The 25,900-nt window shown below is 36.3% G+C and overlaps 1 protein-coding gene across 9 annotated transcripts in view; it reads right to left on the bottom strand.

Moving 5' to 3' along the window:
• Mctp1 (multiple C2 and transmembrane domain containing 1) overlaps positions 1–25,900 on the bottom strand; it is a 528,156-nt gene that overhangs the window by 138,066 nt on the left and 364,190 nt on the right. For all 9 annotated transcript variants that reach the window (XM_051182781.1, XM_051182775.1, XM_051182776.1 and 6 more), the window contains 5 exons: positions 14,930–15,032; positions 13,070–13,172; positions 12,625–12,726; positions 12,150–12,224; positions 10,186–10,305 (listed from right to left, as the gene is read on the bottom strand). In XM_051182781.1, coding sequence (XP_051038738.1) covers positions 10,186–10,305; positions 12,150–12,224; positions 12,625–12,726; positions 13,070–13,172; positions 14,930–15,032 — 503 coding nt within the window. The remainder of the gene's footprint in view (positions 1–10,185; positions 10,306–12,149; positions 12,225–12,624; positions 12,727–13,069; positions 13,173–14,929; positions 15,033–25,900) is intronic.

Raw genomic sequence — 25,900 nt, 5'->3', positions numbered from 1 at the left:
GCAGGCTGGATCTATTCCTTGTTGCCACCTCTGACAAATGACATTCTTCAGTTTACAATCTATTTTACTTACTCATTCTTTAAATTTAGGCTGGGCATCCTTGGCAATTAGGAATAGAACTCAGGTATTCTTTAATATGCCACTGACACTGTTTTTGCAGGAAAAGCCAAGCCTGCAAGGCAAACAGGGATGACATGATTTTCCTTATGAAGCATCTCTACTTTGAGGTCCAGTGTAGAAAACTTTCCCATATATCTTTTAAAATTACCTTTCCATACTAATACACATTTTGTAATACTATAGGCATCAGAAACAAGACCTGTGTTGTGCCCATGACTTAATGAATTCTAAGTTATCCACAGGTCCCTCTACTTAAGAACTTCAAAGCGATTCATAGAGGCGATTTAATTTAGCTGTATTCACTCCAGTAACTCCAATAACTTGGTGCACCAAGTTTATAACAAATACTGTTTCACATAATCTACAGCAAGATGTGGGCAACACCCTATGATTTTGGTTCTGCCATTAATTCATAAGGGCATATAATATTACATCATACAGTTTAATCTTATGCTGAACAATTTGGATCTTTATAATCTGAAGGAAACTTAAGAAGTACCCACTTTTGTTGCTTATTCAGTACCAGGGCCTGTACATGCTGGGAAAAGACACATCAGTGAGTGAGGCCTCCAGAGCAATTGATTATTTCAAGTGGTTAAAAAATATGCTCTCTTTCCTAGTATTTATTTAGTCTAATGGAAACTAGGTTTATTTAACCACCATCATGTCTGTATTCCTCAACAGAGGTTCACGGAGCTGCTTCATCAGCTCAGTGATGACTCATACTTAAACACAGGAAACAAATTTTCAGCACTCATTTTCTTACTAATATTTAGAGACAAAATAATACTTCTCGTGTGTGGTGTACTTGAAAGACAAAGTGAACTCTTGGGGTTCTTCTTTGTTACTGTATTTATTCCTCTAACCAGCAGTTTGGAGAGCTCTGATATGATAAAGGCTCAGTTAGTTAGAAAGTTCACCAACGAACGCACTCCAAATGTAACCCGCACCAAGTGCTCATTACTATACTACGCAGGGAACTCCCTCCCACCAACACATTCCCTAACAGGAAAAGCCAAGAGTCAGTAGTCCAGTTTTATACCCTAGGACTTCCAGGGGATGATGTCCACCACCTGCTTTCCCTGACCTGACAACAATCCGACTCATGGACTTCTGTGTATTATCTTTTCTTGGGGAGAACTGGCATTGCTGATTTAGGGAGTCATTTGCCTCTTTGTACTTTCAGCTTCTGCACTGTAAAATCATCTCCAAGACCCCTTCCATCTCTAACATTTTGTGGCTTCCTTACATTGCTCATGCACTCTTTGCTTTTTAAAGCCCCTTGCCCTTGCCATGACGAGGCATCTGATTCTAAGGATGGGGTTAGAGTGGATCTGTTCCTGGCAAGTTCTGCACCAAGTCATGAGTCTGATTACTCTAGTTTCTCCATGTGGTGTGTCCGTTCTTTGAAGGGATCAGTGAGCTTGCTTAGTGGTGTGCCATTATCTATGGCATTTCCATGATGGAGAAACATGCTCCAAGCTCCAAGGACCTGTCTCACAGAGCAGACTTTTCTGTTTGGAATTAAGGAGCCTATATGAAAATCTTTACGTTTAACTACATACATATCAGTTAAGATTTAGGGCTTAGGGATGAAACCACTAGAAGGCTTACAGCTTACCATATGTGTGTTTGAAAGATTGAGGAAAAAGCCTAAACCCAGTTAGCAGAAAAAAATACTTCAATATAATCACCCTCCTGGCTGAGGTACACAGTAGACTTTTGTATTAGAAGAACCAAACTCTATTGAAAAGATTTAAGCAAGCCACATACTGAGTCAACATTTTCAATATTTCTGTCTACCAAGAAAATGTAAACATGGCCATTGGAATTGAACAGTTTTCCCTGAGAATTGGCTGTCACTTTCCTAGCATGAGTTCAGAATAAATAATGCTATGATAAAATTTTACTGCACTAATTTGTGAATAATTAGGTGGATTACATTTGTCCTTGGTAGCCTATATTCATATGTTCTCTTCTACTGAGTAAGGGGAATTGTTAAGTTCCAGCATCTTATAGCACAACTGGATGACATATTCCTGCTTCAAACACTTAAGTCCTTTGCAGGAGCTATACAAGACACAAATGATGGAAAAATGAAAAATATAGTATGATTTGTGTTTAGTAACATGAGATAAATATCAAATATGCATATTCTGTTTATAAATTGCAAAAAAGAACTTTTTGTTTTAATGGTGAACATACTAATTTGCCATTCAGAATAGGTGAGAGAAAACTCTTTTAAAAATATGTTTTTATACGATTTTCCTTTTCCTTCATTTTTCCTCCCCAGATCTCCAATGGAGAACTTAATGAAGAATACAGAGGGCTCAGTCAGTAAACTTGTTGCACAAGCTAGAGGCGCTGAGATCATATAGAGATCTGGGTGCAGAGTTCCTCTGCAACTTCATTGCTGAGATGGCTGGAGACAGGCAGTTCCCCAAGCTCTCTGACCCACCAATCTAGCCAATGAGAGATCTTGTCTCAAAAATCAAGGTGGAGAGCAATGAAGAAAGACCATCGGTATTGATCCCATGTCCCACACACATGTGTGTACTTGTCTGCACAGTGCAAACACATGTAATGCACACACATTGAAATATAAAGATTGGCTATCACTAATTAATACAATGCAATGTGTGGATAAAACCCACTGTACCCTCATCACGAGAGAGGCCATGCTATTTAGTACAGAAGATGTTCACACACTTCCCCATGTCGACAGAGCTCAGGAAAGGACAGTGGGATTGGAGTGCACAGAAGACCCCATGTGAGTTTGTACAGGGGCAAGAACGCATTTTTCAAAACTGAACAAATTTTTCTGTGAAATGAACTCTAGTGTAGTCAATAAATTTGTATGAATGTCGCAAATGGCTTCTTCAGTCAGGTTTGCATCGTATTCAAAGTATAGAAATGCCAAGCTAGGCTTTATCACCAACCACAGTTAAATGTATGCTGAGCCCCATTTAGAGCATTCTTAAGGGGACAGTGCCTCCTGGTGGGGCCAGAAAACAATCTCAGATGTTTACAATTGTTTCTGAAGGTCAGTACTCTTCGACAATTCTTCTTTACATTTAATTTCTCTTATTAAAATACCTTTAAGGTGATCTGAGAAAAGTAAAATCCCTAAGACCTCATAAAAGCCACATGTGGCCATTTTGTTTTTATTTTCTCCCTTGAAATAAGGGCTGACTTTGATTTTCATCTGCATAGCTATTTACATTTTGATATGCTTCCTTTTCACTCTTCCCTGACTTTCCCTACATTTCTCTTAGAAATGCTCACTGATGACTGGTGTGACCACCTTTACTCCCTTACCGAGCTCTAAATGTTACCACTTGCTGAGTGTTGGACCCCTCATCATCACAACAAAAGCTGTTGGTGCCATGCAGCCTTCGCTCACAACTCCCTCTGTGTCAAAGACTTCCTAGGTCGCATTAGTATGTTCAAATGTGGTTAAATGATGGAGAGAGTGGGGATAACAAAAACAGGAACAAGTTCATTAGCAGCATCTCGAGCTCCCTCCTCACTTAGCAAGCCAGGTTCTCACTGTTGTTGGGTGTATCCTCACAGCTAGCCAGAGCAGGGAAGGTGGTGTGCTGGATGTAAGAGCAACCTCACAGGGAGAGCCAGCTTACCCACTAAAATGAATTAATGACTGCCTCTCTTATAACTTACCACCATCTGGAAGAGGTTGTTTTGTCAACCAGAGTTGATAAAACACACACATTCTTTTAAATATTTTTCTTTGGAAAATACTTCGAATAATAGTGGATTATAGTAAAAACGGGTCACTGCTTTCCTCAACAAGTATGTCCCTGAACTTAAATTTACATTCGAAGGTAGGTAGAAATTCATAGAGGGGAAGAACACTGATGTAAGAATCTGGAGACAGACATTTCTTATTCATTATTCAAAATATTTTTGATAGTTCAGTTGTGATGTTGAAGGATCATCATAATTAATACAAGGTGAAATGGGACAATACCCAAACAGGAAAAAAATAATCACACTGAAAGAGTGAGCTTTGGGGTATGAAGTCCACCACCTAACTTGAAAGCTCATGAGAAGGTGAACTCTTGGACTCATGCTGGCCATGTTTCTAGTTAATGCTTCCTTAAATACAGGATAGCATCACACACCTTGGCAAAGGTGAAGTGGTTTTATTATTCCTCCCCACAACAAAGCTTTCCTGGATGGTAGCATGACACTAGTCACATTAGAGGATAGAGGAAGTAGAGCTGAAATCATAGAAAGCCTGAGTGTGGCCTGCCTCAAAATGTCGGAGGAATACACTTTTCAGAGTAGAACAGATCTGAGGCTTATGTGATCAGCTCCCTCAAAGAGCAGAAAGTCCCTTTGAAGACATCTATTAAAGTAAACAAAAGAGGGTACCAGTATCGTTCAAAAGGGGGAAGGCATGGATCTGACCATCTGCTGGGTTACTATATAATATATACACTACGGAGCAGAGGGACAATGACTGTACATGTGGGTCACACACACAGACCTATAGCACCTCCCCTAGACCGGATCAGAGGACACGGTGATCAGTCCTGAAACTCCACACCTCCTAAGTAATGGCTTTTCCCAGGATGTTCTTGAAATTGACAGAATTCATACACAACATTTGTGAAAGAAAAAATCAACTGTAACTTTTTATATAATCAAGGGCAATATTTGAAGAAGGATTCTTGCCAGGAATTGAGAGAAACTGAGGGAAATGGGGATATGCACTTTGAGTATCAACTTTTCATATGAAGTGTGCTTTCAGCCTCTTTGTTCAAAATTTCTTAGGTCAACATCTCTGACTCTGTAAAAGGAATTTTAGGCAACTTTAGAGGTGTATAATTTCCTAAATTAATGAAATTCTAGGCAAGTGTTTTTCTTCCTTCAGTAGTGAAGGGAAGTCAAATGTAACTTAAAATTTATAGAAATTGTAGGTATTGTTTCCAAAATTATGTAAGTTTACTGGAGGGGAGAGCATGCGTTATGGCTGGTGGGTGAAAGGGCTTGGGAATTTCAATATATAATTTAAGAGAGATTCATGAGTACACAGACAACGCTGTTAGTAGCACATCATCTTTCATTGGCACTTATTTCTTTTGATTTTCAGGTCTTCTTCAATTTTGTTGCTGTGGGAAAGAGTAACAAAATTTGTGCCTGGAACATTTCCATTATTTGCTAGCACTAAGAAAATAATTGTAGCAACAAAAATGCTCCTATAAAAATAATTTGAAAATTGCCACAATTTCATTGGCGTGGTATTACTGGAGTCTATTAAATCCTCCAAATGGAAATTTCTGCTGTAAATGTGAAGTACTTTTCACTAAATCCAGCATAATTACCCTATATCTTACATCCACTATGTATGCTCAGACTTGGACCACAAGTGATGCAGAGATGCCTTTGTTTTCACATTCGTATTTTTTCTTTTCAGTCCTTAATCATGAAAGCCACTTACAATATCCTTTTAGCTTGTAATACTTGTTTAGAGAAATCTTTAAGTTGTTTAACAGCAGCAGACTTTCTATACAGGAAGCACACAGAAAAGCATGCTGGCTGCCTCTGTCTTCAGGACACTGACCTTTATTCCCATCGCCTCCCAAGGGCGGGTCCTCCTTTTTTACCTGTGGTTTCTTCATTTTTTACTTTTAATTTTGAACATTTACCTACACACACCTCCTACATGTCACTCTGTGCATTTATCACCCCTGTTTGCTCTCTCTACCTCCACAATGGCCCAGCTTTTCTGAAAACAAAAACAAAATACAAAAAAACAAAACAAAACAACAACAAAAAACCTGCAGTCCCAGTATGATCCTTTATAAAAAATGGGGACTTTTTTGTAAAGAACAGGGAACACAAATTGTCCAGAAGCAAAGGAAAGCAGGCAACTGAAAATATCCAGAAAGGAATGAATAATAACCAGTGTCTTCAATGAATTACTATAGACAGAATTCTGTTCTCACACATGTGTGCTGCAAACACACAGACACACACACACACACAGAGACTGACAGATAAAGACAGAGACACATAAAGAGAGATAGAGACAGAGAAACATAGAGAGCCAGACATACACACACACACACACACAGACAGACAGGAAGAGACACACAGAAATACAGAGACAGAGAGGCAAAACTAGGGCCAGCAACTTACTAGAAAGCTTGCCTGGGTTGGTCAGGTTAGAAGGTGGAAGCCAATAGCTCTTCCAATATGAACAGAAACAAATATATTTTATGGCTACCAGTTATGCATTCAAACATGCTATTTTGCTATACAAGGTGCTATGAGGAGCTGCTATCTTGTCATAATTCATGTTCATTGTTCCTCTAAGTAAAATATGTGTTTCTTGCTAGTTATTCTGTGCAGAATTGCACTTGAAAGGCAAGAGGACATTTTTGATAATGCACATCTTAAGACTTTTCATTCAAGTATCAAATTTAAATTCTACCTCTTTGTGCATGCTGACATTTTTTGTCTGGCATTTTCATTAATTTTGCGACATACATAAATGTAGCTGAAATGTTAACTGATCAATACTTTGTCTCTCTCATGTAGCACCAGGGTTTCATTCCCCAAGGACCACACAGCAGAACAGAAATTAAATGTGTAAAATATCAAATGGTAATGTTAAACACAGCAGCACTTACTGTATAACGACAGAAAAGGCTAAAACAATTCCAAATGGACAGATGGCACCACAAATTATCTACAATCACATTTAAAGATTAAAGTTGGTCCTGTAAAATAATTCTCTGACGCACACTGAAGTGTGTCCTTTTGCGGATAGCCCAGTTTTCCAATTATTTCTGTGCTCATTACAGTGAGAAATGACAGTGCTGAAAAGACGGAGAGCATGCTCACTCCCTCTTCTTTTCTTTTGCGCCCACTGACTTCCACCAGAACACAAATGTCTGGTCAAGAGCTTGATGAAAATTAGTTCAATCTAAGATATTTCCAAGTCTACAATAGCTGATTCCTAGGGACAAGTAGTGCCTTCTACCACCACATACAGCAGAGGTACCTTACAAAAATAAGTCACAAAACTTAAAAACCAAACTCAAAGCAGTCAGTAACAAGGACCTTCCAGAAGCCTGTTAGCTTTACTTTGCCATTCCCCACTGGTGTTGTCTCTATTGCCTGCAATACAGGTAGTGCTGGGGGGGGGGGGGGGCTGTGGCTGCTGTGCATTTGCACATTCACTGACACTGAGATGCAAAATACGATTGTCTTCTTCCAGTTTGACCTCACTATTTTGCATTTGTTTTTCAGAGAATTGAATTAGAAGAGAAAACCAAACTGGAATAGAAAAAGAAAATTCATATTCATTTAAACATTAAAAAGCATACTGATCTGGGCCTAAAACTAAACCACATAATGGTACAAATGCATGTCCTCCATGAGGCAGCTGCAGTTAGGAAAAAATGGTCCAAATGGAACCAATATTATAATAATAGACCCATGATCTGTCAAGAGGGCATGATGGGAACAATATGTCTGTAACAATGGGCACTGCTTATGTGCATCTAATGGAAATCGGTTTTTTTCAACAAATTGCCCTAATAAGGCTTTGCTTATGCAATGACAACTTCAAACCATTTCATTTCTAAATACCTCATTTACTCCTTCTTATATAAGAGGGCTAAAATCTATCACAAAGTTTTTTTCTGAATTATATTACAATTATAAGGTATATATCTTAAAGGCTTCTATAGAAAAGACTATCTACTGTGTGTGTTATGAGTCTGAGTTTCTTCATCTATATGCTAGGAAAATGATAGAATCTAGATTATGAAGTTGTTGAAAATATTAAATTCTTAGTGCAAGAGCATTTTTATGTATTTATGTATGAACAATAGCTCCTTGGCATATAGGAAGTACCTGATAATTCTTGTTTGTGCGAATCTTTTTATATCAGGATACAATCCATGATAAATTGTTAATAAGAAATTTTAACAGACTTTTGGGTTCATGAAGAAATTATGGGAAAATTGCTTTGATAGTATTAACATATTCTTATCATGATTCAATAACCAGATTTATTATACCAAACTCTTACTTATTTGGAGTTTCTCCACATAAGAAAAAATTTCAGATTGGCAGCCTCATTCAAAAGTTGGCCATTTTATATTGGAAGTTCACTAACTGCTAGGTACTCTTCAGGTGATGGGCAAACAGCATGAAGACAGCAGAGTTTTCATCCCTATGGACTCCCAGTTGGAGTCTAAACAAAGGAAGTTTGAGATTCATTACTTCCATCACAGTCAATAAAGTGCAGTAACTTTTTTTTTTTTTTCAAAGAAATGGTTAATATTGTTTCTTCACATTGTGTCATGTTTTTTCCTGTTCCATCCTTGTTTTCAGTCCTATTTCCTGCCTTTATTGTCCCAGTGTCTTTTCTGGACAAGTCCAGGCATGTTGTTTCCTAAGACTGAATCTGTTACAAACTGGTTCCTGGCTAAGGTAGATCCAGCGTTTCCCACAGTGCTTTGCTTCCTTCTCGTGACGTGACTGTAAGTGAGATTTCACGTAGGTAGCTGTTTCTCAGAACTTCACTTGCTTCTTTTTTAAGAAGCAAAAGAAGTCTGTGAGAAGGGCTGCCATCTTGAATTAACTTTACAAATGACCTTAGGAAGCTGGAAGGAATTTGGAGACTCACACAACATGCTGTAATGCCAAATGATCCATAGTGAATGTTCCCGAATAAATGATATAATTATATACATTTTTATGTTTTTAAATTTCACAAACAGCTGTGGAGATGGTTCTAAAGGAAGCTAATCAAAAATGTCAGTAGTCATTTTTAGTAGTTTTATTGTTATTTTAAGGTCCCATAGAACCTGAAAGTAATGATTTAAAGTATATGTAGAAATTCCCTATCATTTTGTTTACCATTGTAATGTCTCTATGCTAATGAAAAATCAGAATACCCCAATATACCTATTATGTGAGAGGTAATAGAAGAGTATAGAGAGAGAAGAACTTTTTTTTTTTTTAAACAATGATGATGGCAGTCACTTTCTTTAAGGAGACAGCAACATGTCTATGGGAAGCAGACTGCTAACTTTCTGGTAAGTTACAACACAAAGGGACATATGCAGTCTTTGTTCATGTGCTCAGACCTTAGTGAAAGTCCTATACAAGGCCTCTGTAGAGGATAGAGGCAGAGAACTAAAAGCATACAGTCATTTGAATGGTAATACTAAAAGTTGGTTGTTTCTCTAATTAAGGCCTTTTGTTAAGCCCTCACAATAATACCATATTTTGCAAAACCGGCAACTTAAGGGAAACATAAATTACTTATTTCCTAACAAACATAAAATAAAATAAAGATGGACTCCACAAATACTTCAAGTAAAACACCATCCAAGTAGAAATAGCATGTGTGTAGAGGATCCTGGATAGGTCAAGAGGAAGTGCCTTTTAGATTTTTCTGCCACTCAATATCAGTTCTTAAATAATCAGTGTAAAAGGGTACAGGATGAACCTTGTAAAGGGAATATGTGCGTCGATTACATTCTCATTTGTGACTTTTTAAAAACTGGAAACCACAGAAGCATCTCTTAAATAGGTCACATCCCTTTCTGCTTGACTTACATATTAAAGCCTTACCAACCAGCACTGTACTGTTGGTGATGTTCCTATCCTGACAAAATACTTACAGATGAATAAAATCGAAGTGCTGGTGGTCAAGGCCGTTACCATTGTCTTTTTTTTTTTTTTTTTTTTTTTTTTTTTTACACAGAGAACTTTTTTGGCTCTCCTATTGGGATCTGGAATTGTACAATATGCAAAATTTTACTTTTTATGTGTCAGAGAAAATTATACTTTGGCTGAGATGTCTTGCATTCCGGAAATCTGAGGAATATATTCTTGGATTCAGGCCCTGAACAATCCATCAGGTTCCTGCCCACAGCAAATCTGTCCAGTCAAGTCTCAAAATAGGATTTTAAAATGGCTCTATCAACATAACTGTTACTATAGCCACAGAGACTTGGAGCTAAGATTGCTGAATGTGATGAATAACAATGGACGAGTAATACAGTGAGATCATACCACAAAAGCAGCAAGACTCCTTGGGGGTGAATCCCAATCAAAGCAACTGTTAACGTAGTACGCAGCATTTACCAGCACCATGACACAATGCTTTGTTCTGATGAAGTTTCTCAGAAGCAGCTATAAGGAAAATGAAAATTGTGTTAGAGTTCATAAGACTGGAAACAACCAAATATATACTGCCTGCTTCTTCAAGCCTGTGGTGAGTTAGCATGGAGCCAGAAAGGCAAAGAGGTCACAGAGACATACCAAGTGATCTGGCCCACTAGGTAAACAGAGGAAGCATTAATGAAAAGAGTGCAAAGAACTAGATGGGATGAAAAAAAACATACGTTTAAAAATAATGTTTTTATGTAAGCTCTATGTTTGTCCATAAGAAAAACATCTGATACTTACAATATGTGGGACCCTATTAATTCTGAACTCCCTTCCTTTTAAGATGATTTAAATGTTTTAATTTCAAGATGCTTCAAAGTGAATTGGATACCTTGGAAAGTTTTGATTTAGAGTCCTAGAGAAAAGCTTGCCTAACATGTCTTTTTTTGAAGTACTGTTATTTCCAGGACTTGGCCCACTTAGTAGGACTGCTCCTGTCTTCTAATCATCCCTTACTACACATTAAATCCATCCTATATTTTCTCATTACTTTCCTATGGTTTTAGAGTTAGGAAACTTTGATGGTAGTCAAGTATGGTGTAACATCTCTTATTAGGAAAAAGTATACATGATAACTGGTGTAATTTAAGTTTTAAACAAGCAACTATAGAATGCTATTAACAGTAAAAAGAACATCCATGAACTGGATAATGGTTTAAAAAGTTACATACAGAAATGTCTGCAAGTTAATATATTACTAAATAAATATATTTCAGTATCAATCCAGTCTTTTAAAGAAACAGAAACATAAAATTGAGTTCAATGAGAAAAGTACACATGTAGAAAATATGCATGTATGTGCAAGGTAGTTATAACACATTTTAAAACTGAAATTTTGTTTAGCCAGAAAGTCTCCCTGTATGTTTCCCTTCTTGCTTCGTAGCACATTTTTAATAAGAGCAATATTTATTATTCTTATCTATAACTATAGAAAAATATAATGTTTTTCTAGTTAGATAAGTAGTTCATTGTTTAAATGCCAAAAGTCTAATTTTGTGGTAAAGTTATTAGATTAAAAATAAAAATATTTTAAGGTTTCTCATGGCACAGAAAATTACCAAATATTTTATAGTAAAAGTAAGCTCAGTAACTTTATAGCCACAATAAACACATCGTATTTAGCTTTGTAAACTGTATCAAACATTTAAAAAGGGTAGGCAACACTTTTTAACTTGATATTAAAGTAAATTTTAAGTTATTATTGATAAATGCCAAGCTTAATTTATGCAGCTTCATAAAAGGAAGAACAGAATTCCTGGTTTTTTGTTTTGTTTTGTTTTGTTTGTTTTAGTAGAAAATGTAAATGAAACTTCACTTCTGAATGTTGTTAAAATCTAATTAAAAGATCCCCCCTCATTGGATTAGAGAGAAGGGCTTCATTCGCTCAGCACACCTGCATCATACCTGTGGGTGGTCTGTGCACATATTTGAACCTCAGGATTTGGCGGTCTCACTCACACACGCCATGACAATCAAATTGTAGTTTATGTTCCAAATGAGCATTCTCTGGCTGGTGCATAGCCACATGTCCATCGGATGCTGGACTTACAGCATCCCTTCTCCTTGCTTACCACCCCCATTTCATTTATGATTTTGGCTTTGCCTTTGTTTGATCTTTTTAAGAAAGGAAGAGAGGAAAAGAAAGGAGAAAAAAACAGCCACTTTCAATATGTAGGTAACTAAATTTACAAGGACTTCCCCCCTCCAGACCTCTAAGGTTTATTTGAATTTATGCTGATGTTTTAGAGAATCAATCAATTCTTCCCAGAGGGATTAATCTTTCTTTCTTTCTTTCTTTTTTTTTTTACCTGTTTGGAGAGCCTGTTTTCCTCTTCAATGTACTTCTGTTCTTTGGGTATTAATGTTCGTAAGCTGGCTTTCACCTATATATACATCAACACATGTGTCTGTTATGGGTTCATATATTACAACTGTTTACAAGTTTTGCATGCAGTTCAATTTGCAATAATTTCTAAAGTTTCAAAGTCCTGGCTGCTGTGCTCATAAAATATAAATGTATACAGTTGCATATGCATGCGCGTCCCTCTCTCAGGCAGGCGGCAGGCAGGCAGGCAGGCAGCAGCCGAGCACACGGCAGCGGCAGCAGCAGCAGCAGCAACCCCACTGTAGCAGAAAGGGTGGGTGCACCAGAAGCATATTCTCCAGGATACATCAAGGTTTAGAGAAAATGTGAAATGACAGAAACTCTCTACAAATCAGGAACAAAAGCTTTCATGAAACTGAACTCTTTAGCAGTACAAAAAAGCCAAAGTTAAGACTTACAGCATTAAAAATCACATCTATTTCAAGATAGATGACCCCCTTTGTTGGCCCTGTCAGCTGCTTGTTTTTCAGGACGTAGGCTTTCTGTTCACCATTTTGAATCTGCGGGAAAAGGACATGACAGCCGTCTGTCTCACGGTCTCCACTGAATACACTCCCCCAGTGACCTTTGACCCCCAGCTGCTGAAACTGACAGAGAACCCAAAACAACTGTGGCAATTCTGACAAGTACCTGTTCATTACCAGGATCAAGTCTGTCAAGAAAAATTAACTATCATGGGATTCAACATGGCCGTGCATTGAGTATGTTAAAATTTTTAGTGTTCTTATTACAGACCTTGGTTGAGAAATGACAGAATAGAGCTGAGTTGTTTTTTTTTTTTTTTTTTTTTTTTTCCTTGAGCAAAAGCAACACAGAACATTGTGCCAGGTGAATAAAACTTACAGACAGCAATGGTATAGCAACTCTGCCCAGAAAGTCGGCACTCCGGTCACGGTCTTCATCATAAACTGTCACTTCCAGGACTGAATGGATGTCTTTAATGTTGCTGCGTAATAAACACACCCAATAAAAAAAAAAAAAAGACCCCATCAGTATATAGGAAAGCTAGATCCGTTTTGAAATCTCAGATCGCACTAGCTGTTTTTCTGTGTCTTTATTTTTAGGTGTATTATTTGCATGCATACATATATATGTACAGGGTAGGGTGGAAGCGGATAATTTCTCATGATGCATCTAAGATGACAATATCAAGGGTCATATCATATGGAACTTTGAAGACTAATGCAACTTTCAGTTATATTTTTAATGACATATCATTTTTGATCTGGATATGCAAAGAATAAATTACTGGAAAATAATCACTAAGTACTTCGGTAATCTTTAGGCTTTCTGTCTCTTCTCATTATAATAAAGCCTGCAATCACATAACTCCTACATAAAATGCCACAGGTTTGCTATCAGTAGGACTCACAATAGATTTTTGAACTCTTACTAGCTTTACAATACTATGGCATATCTATTTTCTGAAGTTCTTACTAATGCATTTGCTAAGTTTCTGTTAGGTTTGAAGCAAAAAGAAAACAGAATAGAGAAAATGTAGCATTTGTGAGCATAGTATTATCCTTGGATTTAGAAAAAAAGTTAAATTCCAATAAGTTCTATAGACAACACATGATAATAAGACTGTGTGAGTTCTTCATATTTTTTTGTTTCAAGAAAAGTCTCAGTTGTTGACAGCATTTATTTTTTGATCAAATTGATTACCAAAAAATATGAATTAAAAGAAAACAAAAAAAGAATGTATTCATTACCGAAACACCATAACTGCACGTGAAAAGAGGCTTCACCGGGGTACAATCAATTAATCGCTTTGATAATAATCAAACCTATTCACTCAATTATGCATTCTAGAGAAAACACTCTCCATGGCCCTCTTAGGAATGCAAGCCTCCTGACTAGGCTTTCATCTCTTATAAAAATGTGGAATTCCTTAAAAATAAATTGGTCATATAATTAAAGCTGATTAGTTACTGGCTCTTAAGCAGAGACATTAGAAGGAATTAATGAGGAATTTAGCAGTTTTTTATGTACAAGAAATAAAACCATGTTAGAAAACTGTGAAGTACTTCTGTTCTGAGAGTTTTCTTTGTGGAGTCCGTTCTGTATAGCCCATTTTTTTTTTTTTAAAGGAGACTTGTAGGCCACTATAGTGCATACAGCATGCCCAGTTTTTACTGTGCACAGTGGAAAAGATTTACATACTTTTTAGAACAAAAGGAAAATTAACTCAAAGGTTGTTTTTGAGATCCGGACAATGCTTAATGTATTTATTGTGCTAAAATGAAACAAGTCCAAAATAGGTGTCTGCCAGACTCGACTGGATTGTTTGCTGATTTCAGTGATTGGACAAATAGAGCTTTGTCCTTCTTGGTGGCCATGCAATCGGGAAGATTTCAATAGAAAGTACAAAATGAAGAAGCAGTGTGCAGATTCAGTGATGGGAGCAAACTCTTAGTCAGGCCGCAAGAAAAGCACAGTGGGAAAACAAAAAAGTCTAGTGAAATCAAAGAAAAAGAAAAAGGACATACCTGTTTCCCCAAGTTTCATTCTTGAGAAGACAGGGGTTTTGGAAATCCTTAGTTAGCAAAGGCAAAGCAGATGTGTTGTGCTGTGAACCAGAGAATGCACCTGCACACACACATGCATGCTCACCCCACACACATACACACACAGTCTCGGGGGGGGGGGGGCTGTATTTTCACACCAGTTCTAAAATAAGCACAAAGTGATTGTTGTACTTACAATGTGAACACTTTGTTCCACTCAGGATTGAGGTTTTTGTAGACAGTGTGTGTTAGCAGTCTATCATTGTTCAGTTCTACTACACAAAATGGATCACTCTTGCCTACGGGAGATTTGCAGAGAATGTTTTAAGCATACACAGCACCTGCACTGATGGGATAATAATCATATCCTTTGTGATCACAATCCTCCCCCAAAAGTTTTATAACAAACAACAAGTGAAAAAAAAGGTACAAATTAAAAACAAATCTCATCAAAATAGATGTAACTGGATATTAACCACTGCTATGATTTATAGTGATTTGGAATCTGAGACCAAAGTATATAGCTTGACTTTTGATATGCTGTAATTTTCAACAAAAATAATACTACAGCTATTATGGAGAGTTTGGTGTGCCCACTCCATTCTTTGGTTCTGTTATGACTGTTGGAACTACTCAATCACTTTAATCTTACAAATATGCTTTCCAACCTATGTGATTCACTAATAACTCACCATAAGTACTTCTACATAAGCTGAATATAGGAGAATGGATATATTGCTGACTAACAACCCTTCGATCTCACTATGGCTGAGTTACTTTCCCCTGAGATATCAATGGGATTCATGATAAGGTAAAGTGAATGAGGATACAAGGATGAATAAGTCTGCTGTTTGGATCTTAAGATCAACAGGCAGTCTGCATGCTAAGGAGGAGCACTTTCAGTTTTTAATGTTGTTCTAATGTTGGAAATAAAGGACCTGTACACAGTGACTCTGCTCTGCCATGCTCCAATCATCCATTCCATAGTTACATTTTGGGATGTCTTGATTTCTTTGTCATATCATGTCTCATTTTATAAGAATTCACAGAGCTTCTGGTTCTGTGAGAACAGTGCAAGTGGTGTTGGTGCAATGTGTAATTTGTTTGATATCTTTTACAAATGACAATGGAATCAATATTTAGACAAAGCTGTTCAGAGGTCATATCTTTTAAACTACAGTATTGATTTAGACTACATAAGAGGTTAATGTGCATATCATTAACTTTAATGATAAAGAACAATTGTTTTAAATGCATTGTGAATTGTAGCCACAGTAGTTTACACTGGTGTGAAACCTTAAATATCATCTCAGAGTTTCAATTAGATTTTAATGGGAAGGAATTTATTAGCTATCAGTGACAGCGAAGCTGTATATTCCCACACAGGAGTATATTTATTTGTCATAGGATGATACCTAAATGAGCAGTACAAGCTTCAACTCACCTTTACTTTATGAATTTTATATTGATAAAGATTTAGTATGCTGGTGTTAAGTCCGTAGTCTCATGTAACCTAACCTAATTGCACAATGTAACATTATGGTAGTTTCCTCAATTTTGGGTCTTGAGGAGTCTTCTCGGAAAAAACTAGAGAGCTGGTTAACTCTAATGACTGGTAACAAATTGAGCTATATGCTTTGCCCCTGCCCAGTTTTATGGGTTCTGGTTCTTACCTTTACTTCTCTAATTTCCAACTCCTGCACACCACAAAAGACAGTGTTGAAAATATCTTGTTCATTAAAAGACAGTGTAATTGGTTTCACTTGGGACTTTAATAACTTAATTTCTTTCATAGAGTTCTGAAACTAGCATGCATAGGTAGACACATAGCTTTTGGAAAATATTTACATGCAAACCGCTAGGCAAGATTTTCTTCAATAATAATGCCATCATTATAATAATCATCATCAGGGTACAGATATAAGGCAAAAGTTTTATAATTTTGAAGTCTTCATTGCTTTTTCACAACCAGTATGATATATGCTAGAGAAATAGCAATGTATAAAACAATTAAAATAACCCCTGTGCTCATAGATTTTGGATGGAAGATGATGACTGTATTCCAGTGTGTTTCAAGTGATAAATACAATGGTGGAATTTAATGATGTGAAATGTGATGTGGAGTGCGTCTATGCACAGAATCTTCAAAGACTGAAGAACATGTCTTGCTGGAAACAAACGACATAGAGACAAAGTAATGAGAGGTAACAGAGAGAGCTGTAGTTTGCCTGGAGGAACAGACCCTGAAAAGGCCAGAGAAGTGGCTGTGTCTGGTTTGCTAGCAATATCCAGGAGGCCAGAATGACTGAGGAAATAGATTGGGAACGTGTGTACTAGATGATTGGGGGTGGGGGATAAGGAAAGTAGTGGGCCTCTGAAAATTGTGGCTCTCACTCTTGCAGGACATGATGCTTTGGAGGAATTCGAGCTGAGGAGTGATCTGACCTGATGGCTATCTGAAGAGTAAGGGGGAGAGGGCAGTGGGAATGCTAGGGAAACCAACCGCAGGCAGTCCCCAAATGCAGGTGGTAAAAGACGACTGGATCTGTGAATCCTGTGAAAGTAGAAGCATCATGTTTTAGCAGTGCCAGTACTGAATACTCCAACACGTCTTACATTACCAGCAGTTGGAAAGCAGTTAAATGAACTTAGCGTAGTCACATTTTATCTGGGATTGTGGGTAGAAAAAACAGTCATCAATGAGCTTTATTTCTAGTCTCTAGAATTTGACAAAGACAAGAGAAGAACATTTGTTTAAATAACTATAGGCAACCGAGGAACCCTGAGAGTGTGTGTGTGGGGGGACTAGTCTTCCCTAAGGAAGAGCACACCAACTGGCTGTCATCCCTGAAGACATTCGTCTGAGGAAAACTGTACAGACTGATAGGCTGTTTTTAGGAATATATATATGTACATATATATATATATATATTCCTATGTAAATATATATATGTATGTAATAATAATTAATGAAAAAGAGGCCATGAATTTGCAAGAAAGCTGATGGGTATATGGGAGGGTTTGGAGAGAGGAAAGGGAAAAATGTTGCAATTACATTATAACTTCAAAAAATGAAAGAAGTAATAAAAATAGATAAAAGAAAGTTTACTGAATTTTATTCATCTTTTCCTAAAAAGAAATTGATGCAATGCTGTCTTTGAACACTATTAGTTTTCACTAACTTATAAAGGACCCTTCTGACACAGTGACCAAGGCAATTACAAACCACCATCAGCGGCAATAGCAAAGTACCGTATCAAATTCTATCAATTCAGAATTAAAGCACACATTAGAGCTTTATTTTTAAAGAAGTAGCTGTAAGTAGCATGCTACTTTGCCTTGATGCTTTGTTGATTGAAAATAATGACTTTTTTGTTCCTTAGCTTTTCAGGCTTTATTACTTGTCACTTATGCAAGTAGAAACAGAGAAACACTAGAGTTAAACCAAGTCATTACTCACATATTTCTTATTCACTCCTTTCATCTTTTTATCATTCTGTTTTGATTCTGTAGTACATTTCTCTACTTGCTAAGAGCATCAGAGTGGCTGGCCTCTAGGACAGAGTACTGATGCCCAGTAGGCACATAATATTCTGCAAAATGAATGTTTTTCCTCAATACCACATGGCGAGAAGTGTGAGAAATGAAGGCAGTAGTCAATGTTGAAGTGTATTTTTACATCTTGTAATTTTTTTACTAAACAAAGATCTTAATGTATGGATTATATACTCTATTATATTTTATTTTAATGTTTGTCCTAAGCCCAAGGCAGACCTGTGGGGCACCGATAGTCTCTTTCTTCACTTCTACTATTTTGATGACAAAAATACCTATCTCTTCCCTTAGAAATGTAACAAACTGTGGGATTTGAAATTGATGGATGACAGAAATTGTAGTAGTGCTGTGTGGTAGACATGGTGTTGATTGCTTTAACTGCGATGACAGCTAGAAGAGAATCCAGGCTTCCTTGAGAACATGGCAATTTCCAATGTTGACAATTTTCTAAAGAGAAATGGGAATGCCTTCTGAAGCATTCATTACTTATTGAGTGCCTGCTCTGCTCACCCCAGAATTATAAGTATGATTAAGACATAGTCGAGCTCTCAAGGCATGCACAATTTAGTAGACATGATAGACATGTAAATACATAATTATTACGCAGGATTGCAAGGACTGTAATAAAGGTATGTGAAGAGTGCAGAGGAGGCAGTGAGAAGTAAGCACATAATTTTATAATCCTGAGATGGGAAAGGAATAGGAAGCAGAGCTTTCCCAGTGGAGTGGACCCTTGTGATCTGCAATGATTGGACACCTTTGTCGTCAGTTTTTTTTTTTTTTTAAAGAGAAGAACCATCACAAAAAGTGAACTTTATAACAATTTGTAATCGGGAATATCTCATTTAAATCGAGTCACATATCTCCTTGATAGTGTCTCTGTAACATAAAAACCTACAAATGAATTGCATAACTCATAAAACAGACACTTTAAACCAGTATGCTTGGATAGTTTTCCATAATCTACCTAAATGCTAAAAGCCATTTCTTTTCCTTACAGATTTAATAAGAAAAAGAATCTCCCAAGTGAATTACAACTAGTGATTTTTTTTTACCCCTTATCATAAAGCTAAATTGGCAACAGACTTCAAAGCACATATTCCATCACTTCATTCTTTCTATAATAAATCTATTTTACAATAATAAAAGAGACACCAGGATTGACTCCAGTAGGCATCTTTTCTGGGAATCTTCAACCCTACACCATGGATTAATAGAGTGAGTTCAATGGCTAATTTCCACCTTTGCCCTTACCCCCAGGGTCACAACCTGACACACTGGTGGAGAACTGTGGGAAAATTTGCACAGTGCTCTGTTCAATTGCTGTTATGTGGCAAGTTGTGACTTCAGTTTGTCGAGACTAGTTATTTGAGTATTAAAGTCACTCAGTGATACTGAGAGATATTCTTGCTCCCAGAGCAGAGCATTACTACTGATCCATCAGTGGTGGGCTTTGTCTAGGGCCATTTTACTGCCAACAAAAGGCATAGTTTGCTAGATGTAGTGTGTCATGAAAAGTGTGGGGGTGGGGAGGACCTAGTGACCACCCCTTTGTTGTCATGTCTTTGAAAACACAGAAGGCTTTTAGTAGCATGAAAGCAATTCATACCCATGGGCAGGGAGTTCTTATTTTGAGCCTACCTTGCGTTTATTAAGCATTTTGGTTTAATTTCCTCAGTTGCCACAGTTTGCAATGACTATATTTTAATCTTTAAAAAATTATAATCAAGGTTGCCATCTGTCCCTTCTGCAATCTTGAATTTCAATCATGACATATAACAATGTCATAGCTGAGGGAATTCCACAAGGTCATTAGGATAAAAAGCAACGTATGTTGAGATTTCTTTCAATTTTTCCTTACCAACAGAAATGGAGCTTTGACCATAATAGGCTTTCTCATCAACTGGCTTGAACATATTTTAAGCTTCATATTGATAGAATTATATTAATCAATACTCTTTAGCAGATCTCCACTGGGTTTCAGTCCAGAACTGAGTAATAATAATAGGGCTTCTCTTTTCTGTCTAAGTTATGAAGCAGGCAGGTTTCATTGTGGTAAGGAAATTGACACTCTAGAGTCACTTTTCTTTCCTACTGACAATTTTATAATGCTCTTTTTCCTATCCTGAAATAAAAGTGTAAAAACTCAACTATTATAAAAGAGAAATAAATAGGATTTTGTTCACAATAAAAACCATACCTGGAAATAGTAAACAAACATTTATTGAATGCCTACTATGTGCCAGAACACACGACCAAGGAAGAGGAAATTCTTTGTCCTCTTAATTTAATTGTATAAGGGATGGGACAAGAAAGGTACATAGTAAACATAATAATTAGTGGGATGTATGTGACACTAAGGAGTGTCACAGAGTCACAGAGTACTGTGTTAGAAGGGTATGGAAGAGGACCTCAATGTATTGACTAAATTCAGTGGTTTTAGAATGATTATGACGATGAGCGTCCAGTGAGGAATCGAAAGAAGTGTAGAACAGCCAAGTAGGCATGTGAGAAAAGTAGAAGTGGCTTGGTCTCTGGCATGCTTAATATAAGATGTCAAAGAAGTAAGGATAGTAACCATGAAGTGCCTGAACACCACCAATCTTCTGAGTGCACTTATGTAAATGGTAGCCTTTGCAAAACTTGATTGAATCATGTGTTGCAAGATGTAACCTAAGTAAACATGGTGTAAGGCATGGCACAATATCCACCATATCAGCATGCTTAGTCCTTTGTAGGGCATTTAGCCTTTTCAGCTTCAAGCTACCAAACACCAAAGTATTCTCCCAAATTTGTTTCCAAGTTTCCTTATAAATGACAGGAACACTCAAGGGACAGTATTGCCTTTTTCTCATTTGAGAATTGTGGTCCTTCAGTAACATTTCTCATATATTTTGGCCATAGGAATTTTTCAAAATTATTGAAGATCTCAAAACTTTTAACTGTATGGCATAACCTTTAAAATTACCATTTCATAAATATAGAACAAGACCAAGAGAGGTCATTAATTATATGTTACTGAGGATGGTAAACATGTGACATAAACATGAGAGTGATTGAACATTGATATAGACTTTAATAACTCGTATTGTGTGCTTATGGGAGAAAGTAATGTAAACCTGAGTGACATTAACATTGTTATGGAAATAATTTTGACTTTGTACTTCTCTGAAAGCATCTTGAGGATTTCAAGAAATTCTTGGGCTACACTTCAATCAAAACAAGAGCTACATTATGTTGTCCTTAACTTTTTTAAAGTGTCACTTGTAATCTAGAACTAGATGCACAAGAATATTATAGGATTTCATGGAGCTAGATGTATTATTGAATTCTAAAATGAACCATTTTGATAGACTCCAGAAGTTGGAATTGAGAAATGGGAACAAAAGAAAAGGAAGAACTATAAAATAAGGAAAGCCCACAGAAAATTATGCATGAACACTTGCAAGTGTTCTACATTACATAGAAAACCTTCATTTTACATTCATTTTGATATAACATAGTATTCATGATGCTTAAATTCAAATAAGTTATTTCATCTATAAGATACATTAAACTCTATTTGTGGCAACATTACTAAATGTTTTAGGACCTCTAGTATTTAAGGAGACTCCCCTGAAAAAAAAATTCAGATTAACTTTCTAGAAGTAAATTAATTAGACCTTTATAATGCAAAACCCCCTTAGACTTACAAATTTAGTATAGTATTAGGAGTTTACATTTTTAAAGGAACTCCCTCAATCAAAGGAAACACAGATGTAATGTCTCTGTTAGAATGATGTTTTCCATTCTTATATTTCATATCTCATTTGGGATTGCTATTCACCCTGTTACTACTACCTCAGAATCTGATGGTTTTGAAAGACATCTTAAGGAAAAGCTTCAAATCTCATCCAGGCAATCAAGGGGCCATCCAGACTCTGCCTCAATAGTTCCAAATGATAGGGAAATTTGTTTTCCTCACTGGAATTTCTGCTTCGTTTTATAATTGTAACTTTTGGAAAATGTTTATTTATATTGAGAATAAAATTACCTATCTGTGACTCATATTTAATTTTCCTTTCATAGCTATTTTAAAATTTAAGTAAAATAGTAGGTATAAAACCAGGGCACGGCCTCTGTCAGGCACTATGTGATAAAGGTGCAAGATAAAGGTGCAAGATGCACAGGCTGACCTCCTGGGTTGGGTACCATGGCTGACTGGCTAAGCATACATTCTACCAATCTTGCAGATTCTCTTCCTGTACTACACTGAGGCCATGAAGCTCAGAATAATAGTCCCAGGCTCTCTTGCAGCTAGAGATGTGTGTGTGTATGTGTGTGTGTGTGTGTGAGAGAGAGAGAGAGAGAGAGAGAGAGAGAGAGAGAGAGAGAGAGAGAGAGAGAGAGACAGAGAGAGATTATGTTGTGTGAATCTGGTTCTGGTGTACATATAAATGATTTGATACCAGATTTCAGATAACTGTGAGCATGTTGAGTTCAACATGCTTGTACAACAGGTAGGAGCTGTACAAGCTGTTAATGATTTGTTTTTAAGTTGCCAGTGTGTTAGGAGAAACCACTTCTCAATGCTAGTCTCTGCAGAATGAGAACAGAATACCTGTTCTTAAGGTACTCTGCCCAAAAAGATTCTATAACTAATGTAATGCTCTAAATTAAATTACTTTCTGATTAAATTTCCTTATACATTATAAATTTTGTTTTATTTTTATAGGTTTCCTATGTATGTGAATGTGTTTTTCTCAGTTTGCTTCTTGGTGCTTTTTCTTTTGCTCCTTTTTTTTCTGTTTGTTCCTTTTGTCCTATTCAGGTTTGTTTGTAGTTTATCTATTAATTTATTGTTATTATTATTATGTTATGTGCCTGTTTGTTTTCTGGTGAAAGAGAGATGGGGGAATGTAGATTTGGATGGATGGGGAGAATCTGGGTGGAATTGGAATATATTGGATGAAAAATACATTTTAAATTAAAAAAATCAATTTGCTAGAATGAAGAAGGCTCTTTGGACACGAATCTTAGCCACTAATTCCTTTACCAGCTCCTTTCTATACCTTCCCTGGGACAGAGAAGCATCCTTCCAGTGTCTTGCTTTTGTAGTGTTACTGATCAAGAGGCCTTAAAATAAGGATCCAGATCTCTGTGGCTGCTCTTCTGTTTATGAGTTGGTGTGTGTGTGTGTGTGTGTGTGTGTGTGTGTGTGTGTGTGTGAATGCATGTGTGCACGTGTACGTGAATTAGCTAATCTTTAAGTCATTCTAATTTTCAGTTTTCTAAATTACAAAAACTGGGATAACAATAGTTTTTAATCATATTATTATGAGATTCATTTTGATAATCCCTGTGCCAAATCCAAAGTAATATCTTACATGACAGAGGTTCAAAAATGTTAGTTATTATTATTGTTATTATAGTAGTAGTAGTAGTAGTAGTAGTAGTAGTAGTAGTAGTAGCATCCTGAATCTATTTTCAATTGACAACATTATAAATTCCAAGATTAAAACATAATTTCAATTGAAATGTATTCTAATCAGTCTTTCAATGTTCTTGATGAATAACTTTGACAATGAAGTATAATTCTCAACGTTTGACTTTCAGTTATGATAACAATACTAATGTATGTATAATTCACTTTTATAAAACTTAAACTCATCTCTAAACCTAAAGTATTTTCTCCCATTAAAGCAAAACATCACAATTTTTAACCCATGTAAGGCCTTAGATTTATATTTTTGATGTTTACTTTATTGAATAAATTCTATTACTTCAGTCTGTAAATATACATACACACTATATAGAGTGAGAGAGAGAAAGAGACTATAAAATGTTTATGATACATTTTAGTCTCATATAAATTAATCAAGTTACCCTCCTGGAATATTTGATAAGCAAGGAGTCAATTATATTGTCAAAGCTCTTAGTAAATAAACAGAGTGAACCAAGACAGAGTTGTGGATCCCCTATTAGCTAACCCCATTGATATCAATCCTTGAATGACTCTTGGGCTTGGCTGCTCATTGACTTAGGATTTTAACTATAGGATTATACAGTCCAAATATTTCTATAGTAAATAAATGGTTCTCTCTCCCCCATCCCAGAAACCTACATGAATTCAGGTCTTCTTGGCGGTATTTCTTCTATCCATTATTCTAAGAAGTGAATGTCTATTGTATATGACTATGCCTTTGTCTGACAAAATATAAATAGTTTAATTTAAAATGCCTTCACCACAGAGGGAACCCTGGCTTTACAAGCCACACCATCAAGTCTCTATTTCTTTACCCAAAGGATCTCTTTGTAATGTTGGATCCACAGAACCTGATTAATTATTTTATAGTATTTCTCTCCCCCTCATTTCCTATTGATAAGGAGGCTACCACTTTCTCAGCCCATAGTCCTTCACCTCTAGAACATATCAAACCTATTCTTTCAGAGAGCAATCTCCTGACCATGTGACCTGCCTATGAATCTGTAATTCCATTTGAAACATTGGTTCAGAGTCAGACTTCACCAGCATTTGTTCTAAATTATGACCTTCATTTATGTTTTAACATATATTTGATAAGAATGGCTTTTTAAAGAAAAACACCTTTCCATTTCTGCAATTACAGTGTGTTTTTTTTTTAAATGCACTCACTAAAGGAAGACAGTTTTATAGGCTGGGACATAAGGGGGAAAGCAGGACAAGTTGCCTAGCATCACTCTCAACAAAGATTTTAATAGTACCAGTGCATTTACCATGCATGAGTGTGTGTGTGTGTAAGAAGGTTTCTAAACCAGGTATATTATCATGACAAAATGCCAAGCTTAAATGAATTGAATAAAATTTTTGTCAAAGTATTCTTCTAAAAATATCTTTGGTAATATATTAGAAAGCAAATGAAGGCATTAACTTATATCATGGAAATATAGCATACTTCGGGAAAAGTTTACTTTTCATTGCTATTTACTTTTGTTTCAACAAATACAATATTAAGATTTTAAGATAGTAAATATTGGGAATGTTTTCATGTATCTCCTTTAGCTGTAAATTTTCTTACTCTAGTGTTTTATCCAGTCTAGTGGAATGAGGTACATTTTAAAGGCTATATATTTTCTCTTCTACCATCACAGATTTTAACTAATGATCATAAAATGTAAGACTATGCTCATTGGATACTCTCAGTATTATTACATATGATAATGAAAACTATAGGTACATGCCTTTATTACAATTCAAACTGCTACCATCCCATGGAAGAAATGGAAGAAACAACTTTACCATACCTTTCAATAGAACAGAGGGTGTTAAAAACCCATTTGATACAATAACTCTGCATTTTTTACAATTTGCTAAAGGAACCCACAAGTTATTTTGTAAGAACAGTATATTATTTAGGGACAGCCTAGAATGAATATATATATTATCACACACACACACACACACACACACACACACACACATGCATGTGTGCTAGTATTCTCCAACTTTCTATGATCCTTTCCAGGAACCAACTTGCTTTCTTTTTTACAGCTGCCTTTTCATTTTCTCTTTCTGAATAGACCCATAATGTTCAGGGAAAATATCAAGAATAATAAATCCCAATCTCTGTATAAAATATATCTTCATGACATA

The sequence above is a fragment of the Phodopus roborovskii genome, unplaced genomic scaffold (assembly GCF_943737965.1).
Source record: "Phodopus roborovskii unplaced genomic scaffold, PHOROB, whole genome shotgun sequence".
Taxonomy (NCBI): domain Eukaryota; kingdom Metazoa; phylum Chordata; class Mammalia; order Rodentia; family Cricetidae; genus Phodopus; species Phodopus roborovskii.
This window is presented reverse-complemented; position numbering and strand designations above follow the sequence as displayed.